The sequence below is a fragment of the Bombina bombina genome, chromosome 3 (genome assembly GCF_027579735.1).
Source record: "Bombina bombina isolate aBomBom1 chromosome 3, aBomBom1.pri, whole genome shotgun sequence".
Classification (NCBI taxonomy): Eukaryota; Metazoa; Chordata; class Amphibia; order Anura; family Bombinatoridae; genus Bombina; species Bombina bombina.
In genome coordinates, this window is record NC_069501.1 from 31,364,538 (window position 1) to 31,379,852 (window position 15,315).

At 36.9% G+C, this 15,315-nt stretch overlaps 1 protein-coding gene across 1 annotated transcript in view; it reads right to left on the reverse strand.

Moving 5' to 3' along the window:
* SPAG17 (sperm associated antigen 17) overlaps positions 1 to 15,315 on the reverse strand; it is a 783,114-nt gene that overhangs the window by 139,933 nt on the left and 627,866 nt on the right. The window contains exons 37-38 of the mRNA XM_053705129.1: positions 4,220 to 4,277; positions 2,855 to 2,957 (exon numbers count right to left, since the gene is read on the reverse strand). Of these exons, the coding sequence (XP_053561104.1) occupies positions 2,855 to 2,957; positions 4,220 to 4,277 (161 nt within the window). The remainder of the gene's footprint in view (positions 1 to 2,854; positions 2,958 to 4,219; positions 4,278 to 15,315) is intronic.

Genomic DNA, 15,315 nt, shown 5'->3' on the forward strand with positions numbered 1-15,315 from the left:
CACCGAATCCAAATTTTTCTTTCGTGATTCAGATAGAGCATGCAATTTTAAGCAACTTTCTAATTTACTCCTGTTATCAATTTTTCTTCGTTCTCTTGCTATCTTTATTTAAAAAAGAATGCATCTAAGCTGGGGGTTTTTTGTTCAGAACTCTGGACAGCCCTTTTTTATTGGTGAATGATCTTATCCACCAATCAGCAAGAACAACCCAGGTTGTTCACCAAAAATGGGCCGTCATCTAAACTTACATTCTTGCATTTCAAATAAAGATGGCAAGAGAATGAAGAAAATTTGATAATAGGAGTAAATTAGAAAGTTGCTTAAAATGTCATGCTCTATCTGAATCCCGAAAGAAAAAATTTGGATTCTGTGTCCCTTTAACTAACTGAATGACAGAACTGAGGGAATACTTCTAAATGACAGATGAAGGGTGAGTGCCAATTTTTGAGCTGCAAACAGAGAGGCAGAAAGTGTGTGGGGGGGTAATTATGTTTAAAAGGACCACAAGACTTCCAAGTTACCTTCATGGTTAGGAATTATTCAAAACTACTTATGATCATGGACAGACACTGGAGTCAAAAATTAAGTTTATCTTAGAAATCTCTCAATATGGATGTGAGCTAACCCCGAATGATGTTACTGGCAATTACTATAATACTGGTGGGATATGGCTAATCTGCTGGATGGCAATTACTGGAATTCAGGTGGAATAAAATTATTAGAATGAAAAATAATTCATATTTAATTAAAAAAAAGAAGATAGAGGGGAGGAAGACAAACAGTGATGTAAGTCCATCTGAAGGAATTAGGAAAACTACTACAAAGAGACAGGTAAAGGGAAGAAAATAAATGAAATATAAGAAATATTTTAATTTTTTTAAGATTTTATTTTTTTATATATACTATAATTCCACTATTTGAAGCCAAGACTATACCAACCTCTGCTGGCTTTAGAATTGAAGCATCTTCTTTTGAGCAGCGCGCCGGGCAGGAGGAGTTAAAAATACAATCTAGCTACGCAAGTTGCGCAGTACTACACAACATACATAGGGAGATTGTAATTTAATTCCTCCTCAGTCGGTTTTTACTGATGTCCAGCCAGGCACTGTAGGGATTTGCGATGCGACAGGGGTGACACCATCAGAGATTTATTCCTGCTTGATGGTGTCACAGACCACCAACATCTTATCGCGGATCACCAGTGGTCCACAGACCACCGGTTGGCGACTGCTGCTATAGATAACAAGCTAAAAATGAGTGTGCAATTCAAGGCAGTGGCTTCTAAGGCTAATAAGATACTAGCATGAATTATAAAAAACGATACAAGAGAAGAAAGCATAATCCTGTCACTATATAAATCCCTGATATGAACTCAACTTGAATATGGAGTGCAGTTCCAGAGATCAATTATACAACTATTAAGGGGATTGGAGGATTTAAACTGTTAGGAGAGGTTAGCTAAAAGGTGCTTGAGAGGTGATATTATTACATTATACAAATATATTCATGGCCCATATACAGAGTTAGCGGAAGAAATGTTTATTCCAAGGTAATTGTTTGTGAGAAGAGGTCACACTTTATGGCTGGTGGAAATGAGATTTAATCTCCAGCAACCTAAATCTATTTTCACTGTAAGAACAATCAAATTGTGGAACACCTTGCCTAAGGAGGTAGTGAATGTCAATACCATAGATATTTTTAAAAATGGCTTAGATACATTTCTAGCTAAAAAACAGAATTCAAGAATAAGATTGGTTGTGGTAAATGGGTCGGATTTCTATTTGTTAAATTTAAGTTCAATATGCAGGTTTTTATTGTAAATCAGGTAGTATCTATATAGGTTTGATCTCAATGGATTTCTGTCTTCTTTCAACCTCATCTACTATGTCACTATGTAAAACTTTGCTCTTTTATTTCTTCAACCAACTATCTCTGTGAATTTTGACCACATCTTTCTATTAAATAATATTGTGACATATTAGCAGATAAAACTGGTAGGAAGAAACCTTTTGATAAATATAGGAGTTTGGATTTGTTAGATTGCAATGTAAGAGACAATGGGACAATGATGTAAGTCTCGTCTCTGGTAAGATGATGAGATGTCTCCTCATTAATGTGAGGTCCTCAAACTATTTTATAAAGGCAGATTTTAGCTTGAGAGCCATTTACCTTGCTTTGCAGGTTCTGGGTGTCAAGGAGAGTGACCTACAATCACAATATAATGCACAAAAATGCCCTAAAGATTTTGTGAGATTTCTCTACACGTCAGGAAGTGTTTGATCATCAGGTCCTTTATCTTAAGTACATGGATTTCATTTTTAACCATAGCTTTTTTTTCTGGAACATGTAGATGAGTTTTTATCAAACTATATCAAATTTATATTGCAACATTTTTGATGGAATTTTACAGTTGTAAAATTGTATAAATAAAAAATAATTTAAAAAAAACCTGGGAATTTGTATTTTTTTTCTGCTAGTTCGAGAGCAAATTTAACAAATTAGAGATGAACCTTTTTCATGCAAAAGTATCTTTATCTTGTTCAGTTGTTGGATAATAAAAAAATAGTTAATTATACTCTATACGTCGTGCAGTAACAATAATGTATTTCATTATTTATAGGAGGAAGACGGTTACCTTCATATGCATTCATTATTATTTTTTTTTGGTGCAACATGAGTACAACTTACTTACAAACCCAGTGCCTGATGTACAGAATGTGGTCATTTACATGAGCTACTGGGTGCACTGTACATAATAATCTCTGTGTGTGGATTTACAGAATAGATCAGAAGGTCAATATAAGCCCTGTGTTTCACAGTATGACTCCAGCAGCAACCAGCTGATACAACCTACCTGATTTGCTCCCAGTCCTGCGCATCTCTCTTTGGTTTAGCCTGGGGAGGTGAAGGGTGTGGCTCAGGAGTCAGTGCCCGCTCATAAAGATTGGCAAAATCAGCTAGAAACATCAAAAGCAACAGCCAGTGTTAGATGTCAGACAGTGAGAGTTTCTGTCAGTTATACTGTGCAATTCTTACATACTGATATAGGGCTAGGTTACAAGTGGCGTGCTAAAGTTAGCACAAGACGCAATAAGCAATTCCACAGCCGCATTAATGCCCATATTACAAAGTGAAAGTAAATAGTTGCGCTCAAGCACAAACAAAATCTGTGCTCAAATATGTGTATGTGAGTATAAATGTGTATTTTCAGTTAAATACCCTGAAACATGAAATAACTTTATTCAATTTTAATATTTTTAATGTGTTTTATTGTTTTGAATCTAAACATTTAGAAGATAGTGTTCTTTTTTATTTTTAAATATATATTTCTTCATCTATCTATCTATCTATCTATCTATCTATCTATCTATCTATCCCTGTATATATTAATATAAATATATAGGTATAAATCTATATTTTACAAAAAAATAATCATATATATAAATATATATTTAAAAATAAACAGAACATTTTCTTCTATGTGAAGAACATTGGAATGTAACAGTATTCATAACTACCTTTGGGCTTTAGAACTGTTGGTCTAATGTGGTGTCGGGTTAGTGCGCGGGCGATAACTGTTGGGTGTTTTTTTTTTAACAGAATGCCCCTTTGAAGCCTATAGGAGGTCAACGTGGTTGCGATATCCGAATTTAGCGCGCATCAGACTTTTGCTCTTGCGCTAACTTTTAACTTTCAACTAGTAATAGGGGTGCTAACCAGGCTGTGTTAAAATTTGATTTTGAGCGCAGTCAGCTCGTGGGCAAAAAAGTTATTTAGCACGCTGCTTGTAATCTGACCCATATTGTACAATGTGTTTCAGCTAAAACTGTATCACTAATGTCCATTAATCTATATAATTACTGCAGATACTCTGCCAGCTGTGAATACAGACATATGTGCATTAAATAATATGTTGCATGATTAGACTTTTATGATGCTATTCGCTATCGGCAACAATTTCTCCATATGATTTGATTCAAGTCAAATGCTTATTCATCATTTCTGTGGCCTTATGTGAAATATTAGAAACCAGCCATCGGACAAATAACCAGGGTACACGGTAAGGGTCTGAACCCTGGTCCTTGTACAACTGGCGCTACACAGAGTACAGTGACAAGTGGTTATGCATTTATTGGTTGTAAATAAAATGGATAGTCGGCATTTTGACTTCATTACAATAAGGAATGCTATTTAACGTTTACACAAGGAATGTGGTTACCTTGACTTCTCACTGTGATCAGCTGACTTGGTGAAGTGTCTTTAGTTTCTGGAAAAGACTGAGGGAGAGAATAAACCTTTGTATGTCAAATAAATGTTAGGCTCATGGTAGCCCTGTGTCATTAGTGTGTGTTATGTTCAATTCCACTAAACAGAAGACTTAAAAGGGCCTTTATTCATTATAGACTGTATATAGCTTTCTAATAATGTGCCACATAGTCTCCTGTAATTACTTGTGGTCCCATAATGACAGGGGTAGTGGTGTATATTCAGCTGTGACAAGTATCTATTTCTGGCTAATAAATAAATAACCTTCACACATATATTAATACAAATACACAGCAAGATTACAAGTGTTGCGTTACGGCTATACCGCTGAAAAATTGGCCATTGTGCGCAGAATATGCAGGTCTCCCGTATTACAAGTCACAGCGGTATTACAAGTCACTAGCATTTTAGCCTTTACGCAACTCTCTATTCCGCAGTCAAAAAATGACTTTTGAGTGTGGAATTTTGAGGTCTCCCATATTACAGGTTGTGCGGTCCGGCTATAACGCTAGCGTTATAGCTTATACCACCGTGATCCATTCTGCAAACTGAGACCAGTAGTTATGGATTTTGCGGGAAAAAAAAGTGTTTCACAAAACTCATAACAAAAATTTTACAAAGTACACTAACACCCATAAACTACATATTAACCCCTAAACCGCCATCCCCCGCATCACAAATACTATATTAAACTTATTAAAGCGAAACATAATAACCCCTAAACCGCAGACCCCCACTTTGTCAACACTAAATAAACATATTAACCCCTAAACCGCCCGCCTCCTAAATCGCAAAACACTAAATTAAACTATTAACCCCTAAACCTAACACCCCCTAACTTTAAATTAAACTTACAATATAACTATCTTAAAATAAATAAAAAAATTACCTGTGAAAAAAACTAACCTAAGATTAAACTATAAATTAAAGGGACACTGAACCCAAATTTTTTCTTTCGTGATTCAGATAGAGCATGAAATTTTAAGCAACTTTCTAATTTACTCCTATTATCAAATTTTCTTTATTCTCTTGGTATCTTTATTTGAAATGCAAGAATGTAAGTTTAGATGCCAGCCCATTTTTGGTGAACAACCTGGGTTGTCCTTGCTGATTGGTGGATAAATTCATCCACCAATAAAAAATGCTGTCCAGAGTTCTAAACCAAAAAAAAGCTTAGATGCCTTCTTTCTCAAATAAAGATAGCAAGAGAACAAAGAAACATTGATAATAGGAGTAAATTAGAAAGTTGCTTAAAATTGCATGCTCTATCTGAATCACGAAAGAAACAATTTGGGCTCAGTGTCCCTTTAACCTAACATTACTATTTAAAAAAAATAAAATTAAAATAAAAAAAATAAATTGTAATATTAAAAAATCCAAACACTACGAAAAAAAAATTAAAAACCTAACATTAAAAAAAACAAAACACAAATTATGAAAATTAAAAATAATCTAACATTACCAAAAAAAAAAAAAAAAACCACTAACATTACGAAAATTAAAAAAAAAATCTAAAATGACAAAAAATAATAAACGAAATTATCCAAAATAACAAAATGTATGCTTACCTGATAAATGTCTTTCTTTCGTGGCATGGAGAGTCCACAAATCCATTCCAATTACTAGTGGGAATTCAACTCTTGGCCAGCAGAAGGAGGCAAAGAACACCCCAGCAGAGCTGTTAAGTATCACTTCCATTACCCATAATCCCCAGTCATTCGGCCGAAGGAAAATGGAAAGAGAAGATGATACAAGGGTATAGAGGTGCCTGAGGTTTATCTAAAAAAAGCAGTCTTAACTCAAAATAAGGGCAGGTCATAGACTCTCCATGCCAGGAAAGAAATACATTTATCAGGTAAGCATACATTTTGTTTTCTTTCCATTGGCATGGAGAGTCCACAAATTCATTTCAATTACTAGTGGGAACCAATACCCAAGCTAGAGGACACAGAATGGAAGGGAGGGAGAACATGACAGGCAGACCTAAACAGAAGGCACCACCGCTTGAAGAACTTTTCTCCCAAAGGAAGCCTCAGCTGAGGCAAAAGAATCAAATTTGTAGAATTTGGAAAAGGTATGCAATGAGGACCAAGTGGCCGACTTGCAGATTTGCTCCACAGAAGCTTCGTTTTTGAAAGCCTAGGAAGAAGAGACAGCTCTAGTGGAATGAGCCATAATTCTCTCAGGAGGCTGTTGTCCAGCTGTCTTTTAAAATAACCTGATAACACTTCTTAACCAGAGAGAAAGAGTAGTAGAAGTGGCCTTCTGACCCTTACGCTTACCAGCGAAAACAACGAACAGGGCAGTAGATTGCCGAAAACCTTTGGTTGCTTGCAGATAACATTTTAGAGTGCACACAACATCCAGGTTGTGCAACAGACGTTCCTTCTAAGAAGAAGGGTTAGGACAAAAAAAAGGGAACAACTATTTCTTGATTGATGTTGCGATCCAATACTACTTTGGGAAGAAATCCCAACTTAGTACAAAGAACCATCTTATTCGCATGAAAAATAAGGTAAGGAGAATCACACTGCAGAGCCGAAAGCTTGGAACCTCTGCGAGCAGACGAAATAGCAAGAAGAAACAAAACTTTCCACGATAACAACTTAATATAAACCGAATGCATAGGCTCAAACGGAGCCTGCTGCAAAACTTTAAGAACAAGGTTAAGGCTCCAAGGAGGAGCAACAGGTTTAAACACAGGCCTGATTCTAACCAAGGCCTGAACAAAAGATTGAACATCTGGCAGATCTGCCAGACGTTTGTGCAAAAGAATAGACAGTGCAGAAATCTGACCCATCAGAGTACTGACTGTCAGACCTTTCTCCAGACCATCCTGAAGAAGACAGAAGGCAAGAAACCCTCACCCGACTCCAAGAGAAACCCTTTGATTCACACCAATAAGACTAGGCGTTCAATTTACAAGCAGTCAGCTTCAGGGAATCTAGATTTGGGTGGAGAAAGGGACCTTGAAGTAGAAGGTCCTTCCTCAGAGGTAACCTCCAAGGGGGAAGAGATGACATCTTCACCAGATCCGCGAACCAGATCCTGTGAGGCCAGGCAGGAGCTATTAGAATCACCAACGCCCTCTCCTGTTTGATACGAGCAATAACTCGAGGAAGGAGAGCAAACAGAGGAAACAGGTAGTCCCAAGTGACCGCCAGAGCGTCGATCAGAGCTGCTTGTGGATCTCTTGATCTTGACGTGTACCTTGGAAGTTTGCCATTTAGACAAGACGCCATCAGATCCAATTCCGGAAACCCCCACCTGAGGGTTATCATTGTGAAAACTTCTGGATGGAGAGCCCACTCCCCGGGATAAAAGGTCTGCCTGCTCAGAAAATCAGCTTCCCAGTTGTCCACCCCTGGGATGTGGATGGCAGAGAGGAGACAATCATTAGACTCCGCCCACTGGAATCACCTCCTTCATAGCTAAGGAACTCCAAGTTCCTCCCTGGTGGTTGATATACGCCACTGAGGTGATGTTGTCCGACTGGAATCTGATAAATCGGACTGAACTTAGCTGTTAGAGCATTGAAGATTGCTCTCAACTCTAAGATGTTTATTGGGAGAGAAGACTTTTCTCGAGTCCAAAGACCCTTAGCCTTTAAGGAACCCCAAACTGCTCCCCAGTCTGACAGGCTGGTACCTGTGGTTACAATCTCCCAAGATGGACTCAGGAAGCATGTTCCCTGAGACAGATGGTCCTGAGAGATCCACCAAGATAGAGAGTCTCTCGTGAGGAAGTCTAGAACTATCCTCTGAGAGAGATTTGAAAGGTCTCCGTTCCATTGTCTGAGCATACATAACTGTAGAGGTCTCAGATGGAAACGAGCAAAAGGAATAATATCCATGGAAGCAACCATTAGACCAATTACCTCCATACACTGAGCCACTGATGGACGGATAGAGGACTGAAGTGAATGACAAGAAGCAAGAATTTTGGATTTTCTGACATCCGTCAGAAAAATCTTCATGGATAGAGAATCTAGAGAATCTATCTATGATCGTTCCCAGAAAACATGCCCTGGTGTCTGGTACCAGGGAACTCTTTTCCATATTTTCCACAAGAATTGATGATTTTCCATGTGAATAGGGACATGGAGGTAAGTGTCCTTTAGATATATAGTAGACATGAACTGACCTTCCTGAATCAACGGTAGAATGGAGCGTATAGTTTCCATTTTGAATGATGGAACCTTGAGAAATTTGTTGAGACACTTGAGTTCCAATATGGGACGGAAAGTTCCTTCCTTTTTGGGAACCACAAAAGTTTTGAATAAAATCCTTGACCCTGTTCCGCTCCAGGAACTGGGGCAATCATTCCCAGAGAAGATAGGTCTTTTATGCAATTTAAGAAGGCCTCTCTCTTCACATGATTTGCAGATAACCTTTGCAGGATAAATCTGCCCCTTGGGGAACAAGACTTGAACCCTATCCTGAATCTCTGGGATACTACCTCCACAGCCCAAGGATCTGTGACATTGCGGCTCCAAGCCTGCCAAAAAAAGGAAAGCCTGACCCCTATTTGATCCAAAACTGGATCGGGGGTGGCCCCTTCATGCTGACTTAGGAAGGTATCTTGGCTTGCTTCCCCTTATTCCAAGGCTGACTGGACCTCCATGAAGTCCTGGATTGCTCTGGCTTTGAAGAAGACTTTTGGCCCTTGAAGTTATGAAAGGAACGGAAATTAGAATTCTGGTGACCCTTAGGTCTAGCCTTCCTATCTTGACGTAGGAAAGATACCTTTCCACCAGTAATTTCGGAAATGATCTCAGCCAGACCAGGACAAAATAAAGTTTTGCCCTTAAAGGGTAAATACAAAAGCTTGGATTTGGAAGTAACATCCGCAGACCAAGATTTTAGCCACAAAGCTCTACGAGTTAGAACTGCAAAGCTAGAAATCTTTGCCCCCAGCCTAACAACTTGCATGCTGGCATCACAGATAAAAGTATTAGCCAGCTTTAGAGCCTTGATCCTATCCTGGATCTCCTCTACAGTAGTCTCTTCAGAGATTAGATCTGATAAAGAGTCGCACCAATAAGAGGCTGTCCCCGCAACTGTAGCAATACTAGCAACTGGTTGCTATTGTAACCCCTGATGGATAAATATCTTTCTTAAATAAGCTTCCAGTTTTTTATCCATAGGGTCTTTGAAGGAGGAGCTATCGTCAATAGGGATAGTAGTTCTTTTGGATAGAGTAGATATAACATCCTCTACCTTGGGTATGGTGTGCCACGAGTCATGCACCGAGTCAGCAACAGGAAAAATATTCTTAAAAATAGTGGACGGAGAAAAGGGGATCTCCGACTTCTCCCATTCCTGAGTTATAATGTCCAACAAACGGTCTGGGACCGGGAATAGCTCTACAGATGAAGGTGTGACATTAAACACTCTGTTAAGTTTATTAGACTTCTTAGGAGTCTCCGTGGCAGTAGAGTCAGAATCCTCCAAAGTGGCAAGGACCTCCTTTAAAAGTAAACGGAGGTGCTCCAGTTTAAATCTAAAATAAATCTCCTCTGGATCTTTTAGCAGTCTCAGAGTCCGAAATGTGCCCTCAGAGTCCGAAATGTGCCCTCAGAAACTACTGAGGAATTATCCTCCTCAGATAACTGAGAAAGACTGACTAACGCAGACAGAACTCTTTGTATGAGATATATTCTTAGATTTCCTCTTTCTCTTACCAGCTATAGGAAAGGCTGATAAGGCTGCAGAAACCGCAGAAGTTATTTGCGCAGTAAAATCTCCTGGTAAATAAACACCCCCAGGAACTTGTCGAGAGGAGCCGCAGGGCACTGTATGTGAAATTGCTAAAGCTTGGGACGTTTGAGGGGAAAGCTGAGGTATGGCACGGACAACATTATCATGAGAGACATTAGTTTCTGAGAAGGAATTTTTATTTTTAGACAAAGGCATATTGTTTAAACATGAGAAACAAAGCTGCACAGGAGGAATAATTTGAGCCTCCAAGCAGTATAAACATTTATCAAATGACACACTTAAGTTAGTATCAGGGTCCAAAACGTTAGGCAATTGGTCCCACAAAAAAGAGAGCCAATAAAAGAAATAAATAATTTTCTTTTTTTAAAGAATAACCTCACAATATTTTATATATATATGTAGGCAAACTATTAATTGAATCCCCAAACGATTCTCATAAAATAAACCTTTATCCCTCCGCTCTGCTGAGGACTTACCCTCCGGTAACCAAAAGATAATTATCCACTAGCTGAAGGATCGTAGACTCGATCACCAAGCTATGTGCAAAATCCGGATTAGACAACTCTTATTAGACAAACACTTTGCTCTTCACTCTGCTGTACAGAGAAAACTGAAAACGCAAGCGAGAAGGAAGGTCACGTGACCACACTGACTAAAGAAACTGCGCCACTGTCATGGTTTCCTATACCTTTAAGAAGAACACCTTTCTTCATCACCACCTCCTAATCAGTGCTTAGTTATTTGTGTTTCTTTGTTACTCCTGTAGCTGAATGCTTTTGCTTACTGAGCCTATTCATACTCCTAGTCCTAAGAGCGTGTAACCTTACTTACTTTTTCATAAACTTATCCTCTCCTTACACTGGGGATCAACCTTTGGGAACTTAACTTACTTCAGTGCTATGGAGAGTAAACTTTTATTTGTGGAACTCTGATTACTACCTGCTACAACCTCCGCTACTTACGGACGTCAATCAGCCTCGATTTGGTGCAAATCATTTCTCTGCCGCATCTCCTCACTCCGCTTCACTAGACGATGCACAAACTCTGCACACAAGTATCCTCTTGTTTATAAACCGCAACAACATATCTACTTACCTTTCTCCACAAAGGTTGTTAATATTTACTTCATTGTGCTCTCATATCATCGCATGAACCTTGTAAATATATGAACTGCAATTTATAATGAATCTTGTAAATATATGAACTGCAACTTATAATGAATCTTGTAAATATATGAACTGCAACTTATAATGAATCTTGTAAATATATGAACTGCAACTTATAATGAATCTTGTAAATATATGAACTGCAACTTATAATGAATCTTGTAAATATATGAACTGCAACTTATAATGAATCTTGTAAATATATGAACTGCAACTTATAATGAATCTAGTAAATATATGAACTGCAATTTATAATGAATCTTGTAAATATATGAACTGCAATTTATAATGAATCTTGTAAATATATGAACTGCAATTTATAATGAATCTTGTAAATATATGAACTGCAACTTATAATGAATCTTGTAAATATATGAACTGCAATTTATAATGAATCTTGTAAATATATGAACTGCAATTTATAATGAATCTTGTAAATATATGAACTGCAACTTATAATGAATCTTGTAAATATATGAACTGCAACTTATAATGAATCTTGTAAATATATGAACTGCAACTTATAATGAATCTTGTAAATATATGAACTGCAACTTATAATGAATCTTGTAAATATATGAACTGCAACTTATAATGAATCTTGTAAATATATGAACTGCAACTTATAATGAATCTTGTAAATATATGAACTGCAACTTATAATGAATATTGTAAATATATGAACTGCAATTTATAATGAATATTGTAAATATATGAACTGCAATTTATAATGAATCTTGTAAATATATGAACTGCAATTTATAATGAATCTTGTAAATATATGAACTGCAATTTATAATGAATCTTGTAAATATATGAACTGCAATTTATGATTACATAGCTTGTAAATATATGAACTGCAACTTATAATGAATCTTGTAAATATATGAACTGCAACTTATAATGAATCTTGTAAATATATGAACTGCAACTTATAATGAATCTTGTAAATATATGAACTGCAACTTATAATGAACCTTGTAAATATATGAACTGCAATTTATGATTACATAGCTTGAAAATATATGAACTGCAACTTATAATGAATCTTGTAAATATATGAACTGCAATTTATGATTACATAGCTTGTAAATATATGAACTGCAACTTATAATGAATCTTGTAAATATATGAACTGCAATTTATGATTACATAGCTTGTAAATATATGAACTGCAGTCAAGTCAGTATTTCCAAACACCTATTAACTGAATACTCTCTGATATCTCTTGTATTACAAACACTCATCTAGATTACGAGTTTTGCTTTATGAGTGAAAAAGCATTGTTATGCTTCATAACGATGCTTTTTCCCTAACGCCGCTATTACAAGTCTTGTTGGAATAGATGTACCGCACACCTTTTTGGCCGTCACGCAACATCAGTACCGCACTTTTAAAAAAGTCTTTTTTCAATGGGACTCTCATAGCGCTGGTATTACGAGTTTTGCTGTGAAGCCAAAAAGTGGGCAGTACAGCCTAAAATGACAAGATCCGTACCGCTATCTAAAGTCAGTAGTTATGAGTTTTATGCTACAAAGCTGTACCATAAAACTCATAACTAAACCGTCACAAAGCACACTAACACCCATAAACAACCTATTAACCCCTAAACTGAAGCCCGCCCGCATTGCAAATACTAAAATAAAAATATTAATCCCTAATCTGCCGATCCGGACATTGCCGCCACTTAAAAAAAATGTATTAACCCCTATTCCGCCCTTCCCCGACATCATCACCACTATAATAAACCTATTAACCCCTAAACCGCCACCCTCCCGCATCGCAAACACTATTCAAATATTATTAACCCCTAATCTGCCGTCCGTCAACACTGTCACTCTAAAAAACCTATTAACCACTAAACCACAAGCCCCCCACAACGAAATATACTAAAATAAACTATTAACCCCTAAACCTCTGGCCTCCCACATCACTACATAAATATATTAACCCCTAAACCTAACCCTAACCCCCCTAACTTAAATATAATTAAAACAAATCTAAATAAAACTTACAATTATCACCTAAATAATCCCTATTTAAGACTAAATACAAACTTACCTGCAAAAAAAAACCCCCATAAGCAAGCTACAATATAACTAATAGTTATATTGTAGCTATCTTAGGTTTTTTTTTTATTTCACAGGTAAGTTTGTATTTATTTTAACTAGGTAGACTAGTTAGTAAATAGTTATTAACTACTAGCTACCTAATTAAAATAAATACAAAGTTACCTGTAAAATAAAACCTAACCTGCCTTACACTAAAACCTAACATTACAATAAAATAAAATAAATTAAAATATTAAAATACAATTATCTAAATTACAAAAAAAAATTAAACACTAAATTGCAGAAAATAAAAAATGAAATTATCAAAAATAAAAACCAATCGCTCCTAATCTAATAGCCCTATCAAAATAACCCCCCCCATAAAAAAAAAACTGCCAATGGCCCTAAAAAGGGCCTTTTGCAGGGTATTGCCCCAAAGAAATCAGCTCTTTTACCTGTAAAAAAAAAATACAAACAACCCCCCAACAGTAAAACCCACCACCCAACCAACCCCCCAAAATAAAAATCTATCTAAATAAACCTAAGCTAACCATTGCCCTGAAAAGGGCATTTGGATGGGCATTGCCCTTAAAAGGGCATTTAGCTCTTCTACATTCCCCAAACCCTAAGCTAAAAATAAAACCCACCCAATAAACCCTTAAAAAACCTAACACTAACCCCAACAATCCACTTACAGTTTTCGAAGACCAGACATCCATCCTCATCCAGGTGGCAGAAGTCCTCATCGAAGCCGGCAGAAGTCTTCATCCAAGTGGGCAGAAGTCCTCCTCGAAGCCGGCAGAAGTCTTCACCCAAGCGGCAGAAGTCTTCATCCAGACGGCATCTTCTATCTTCATCCATCCGGCGCGGAGCGGGTCCATCTTCAAGACATCCGGTGTGGAGCATCCTCTTCTTCCGATTGTCGCTGGAAAATGAAGTTTCTTTTTAAGTGACGTCATCCAAGATGGCGTCCCTTACATTCCGATTGGCTGATAGAATTCTATCAGTCAATAGGAATTAAAGGAGAAAAATTCCTATTGGCTAATTCAATCAGCCAATAGGATTGAGCTTGCATTCTATTGGCTATTCCAATCAGCCAATATAATGCAAGCTCAATCCTATTGGCTGATTGATCAGAATTCTATCAGTCAATCGGAATGTAAAGGACGCCATCTTGGATGACGTCACTTAAACGGAAACTTCATTTTCCAGCGACGATCAGAAGAAGAGGATGCTCCGCGCCGGATGTCTTGAAGATGGATGAAGATAGAAGATGCCGTCTGGATGAAGACTTCTGTCGCTTGGATGAAGACTTCTGCAGGCTTTGAGGAGGACTTCTGCCGCCTGGATGAGGATGGATGTCCGGTCTTCGAAAACTGTAAGTGGATCGTCGGGGGTTAGTTAGTTAGGTTTTTTTAAGGGTTTATTGGGTGGGTTTTATTTTTAGCTTAGGGTTTGGGCAATGTAAAAGAGCTAAATGCCCTTTTCAGGGCAATGGTTAGCTTAGGTTTATTTAGATAGGTTTTTATTTGGGGGGTTTGGTTGGGTGGGTGGTGGGTTTTACTGTTGGGGGTTGTATGTATTTTTTTTTTACAGGTAAAAGAGCTGATTTCTTTGGGGCAATGCCCCGCAAAAGACCCTTTTAAGGGCCATTGGCAGTTTTGTGTAGGCTAGGGTTTTTTATTTTGGGGGGAGGGTGTTTTTTTAGATTAGGAGTAATTCGTTTTTATTTTTGATAATTTTGTTTTTCATGTTGTGTAATTTAGTGGGATTTTTTGTAATTTAGATAATTATATTTTAATATTTTAATTTATTTTATTTTATTGTAATGTTAGGTTTTAGTGTAAGGCAGGTTAGGTTTTATTTTACAGGTAACTTTGTATTTATTTTAATTAGGTAGCTAGTAAATAGTTAATAACTATTTACTAACTAGTCTACCTAGTTAAAATAAATACAAACTTACCTGTGAAATAAAAATAAAACCTAAGATAGCTACAATGTAACTATTAGTTATTTTGTAGCTAGCTTAGGTTTTATTTTACAGGTAAGTATGTAATTAGTTTTAAATAGGAATTATTTAGGTAAGAATTGTAATTTTTATTTAGATTTATC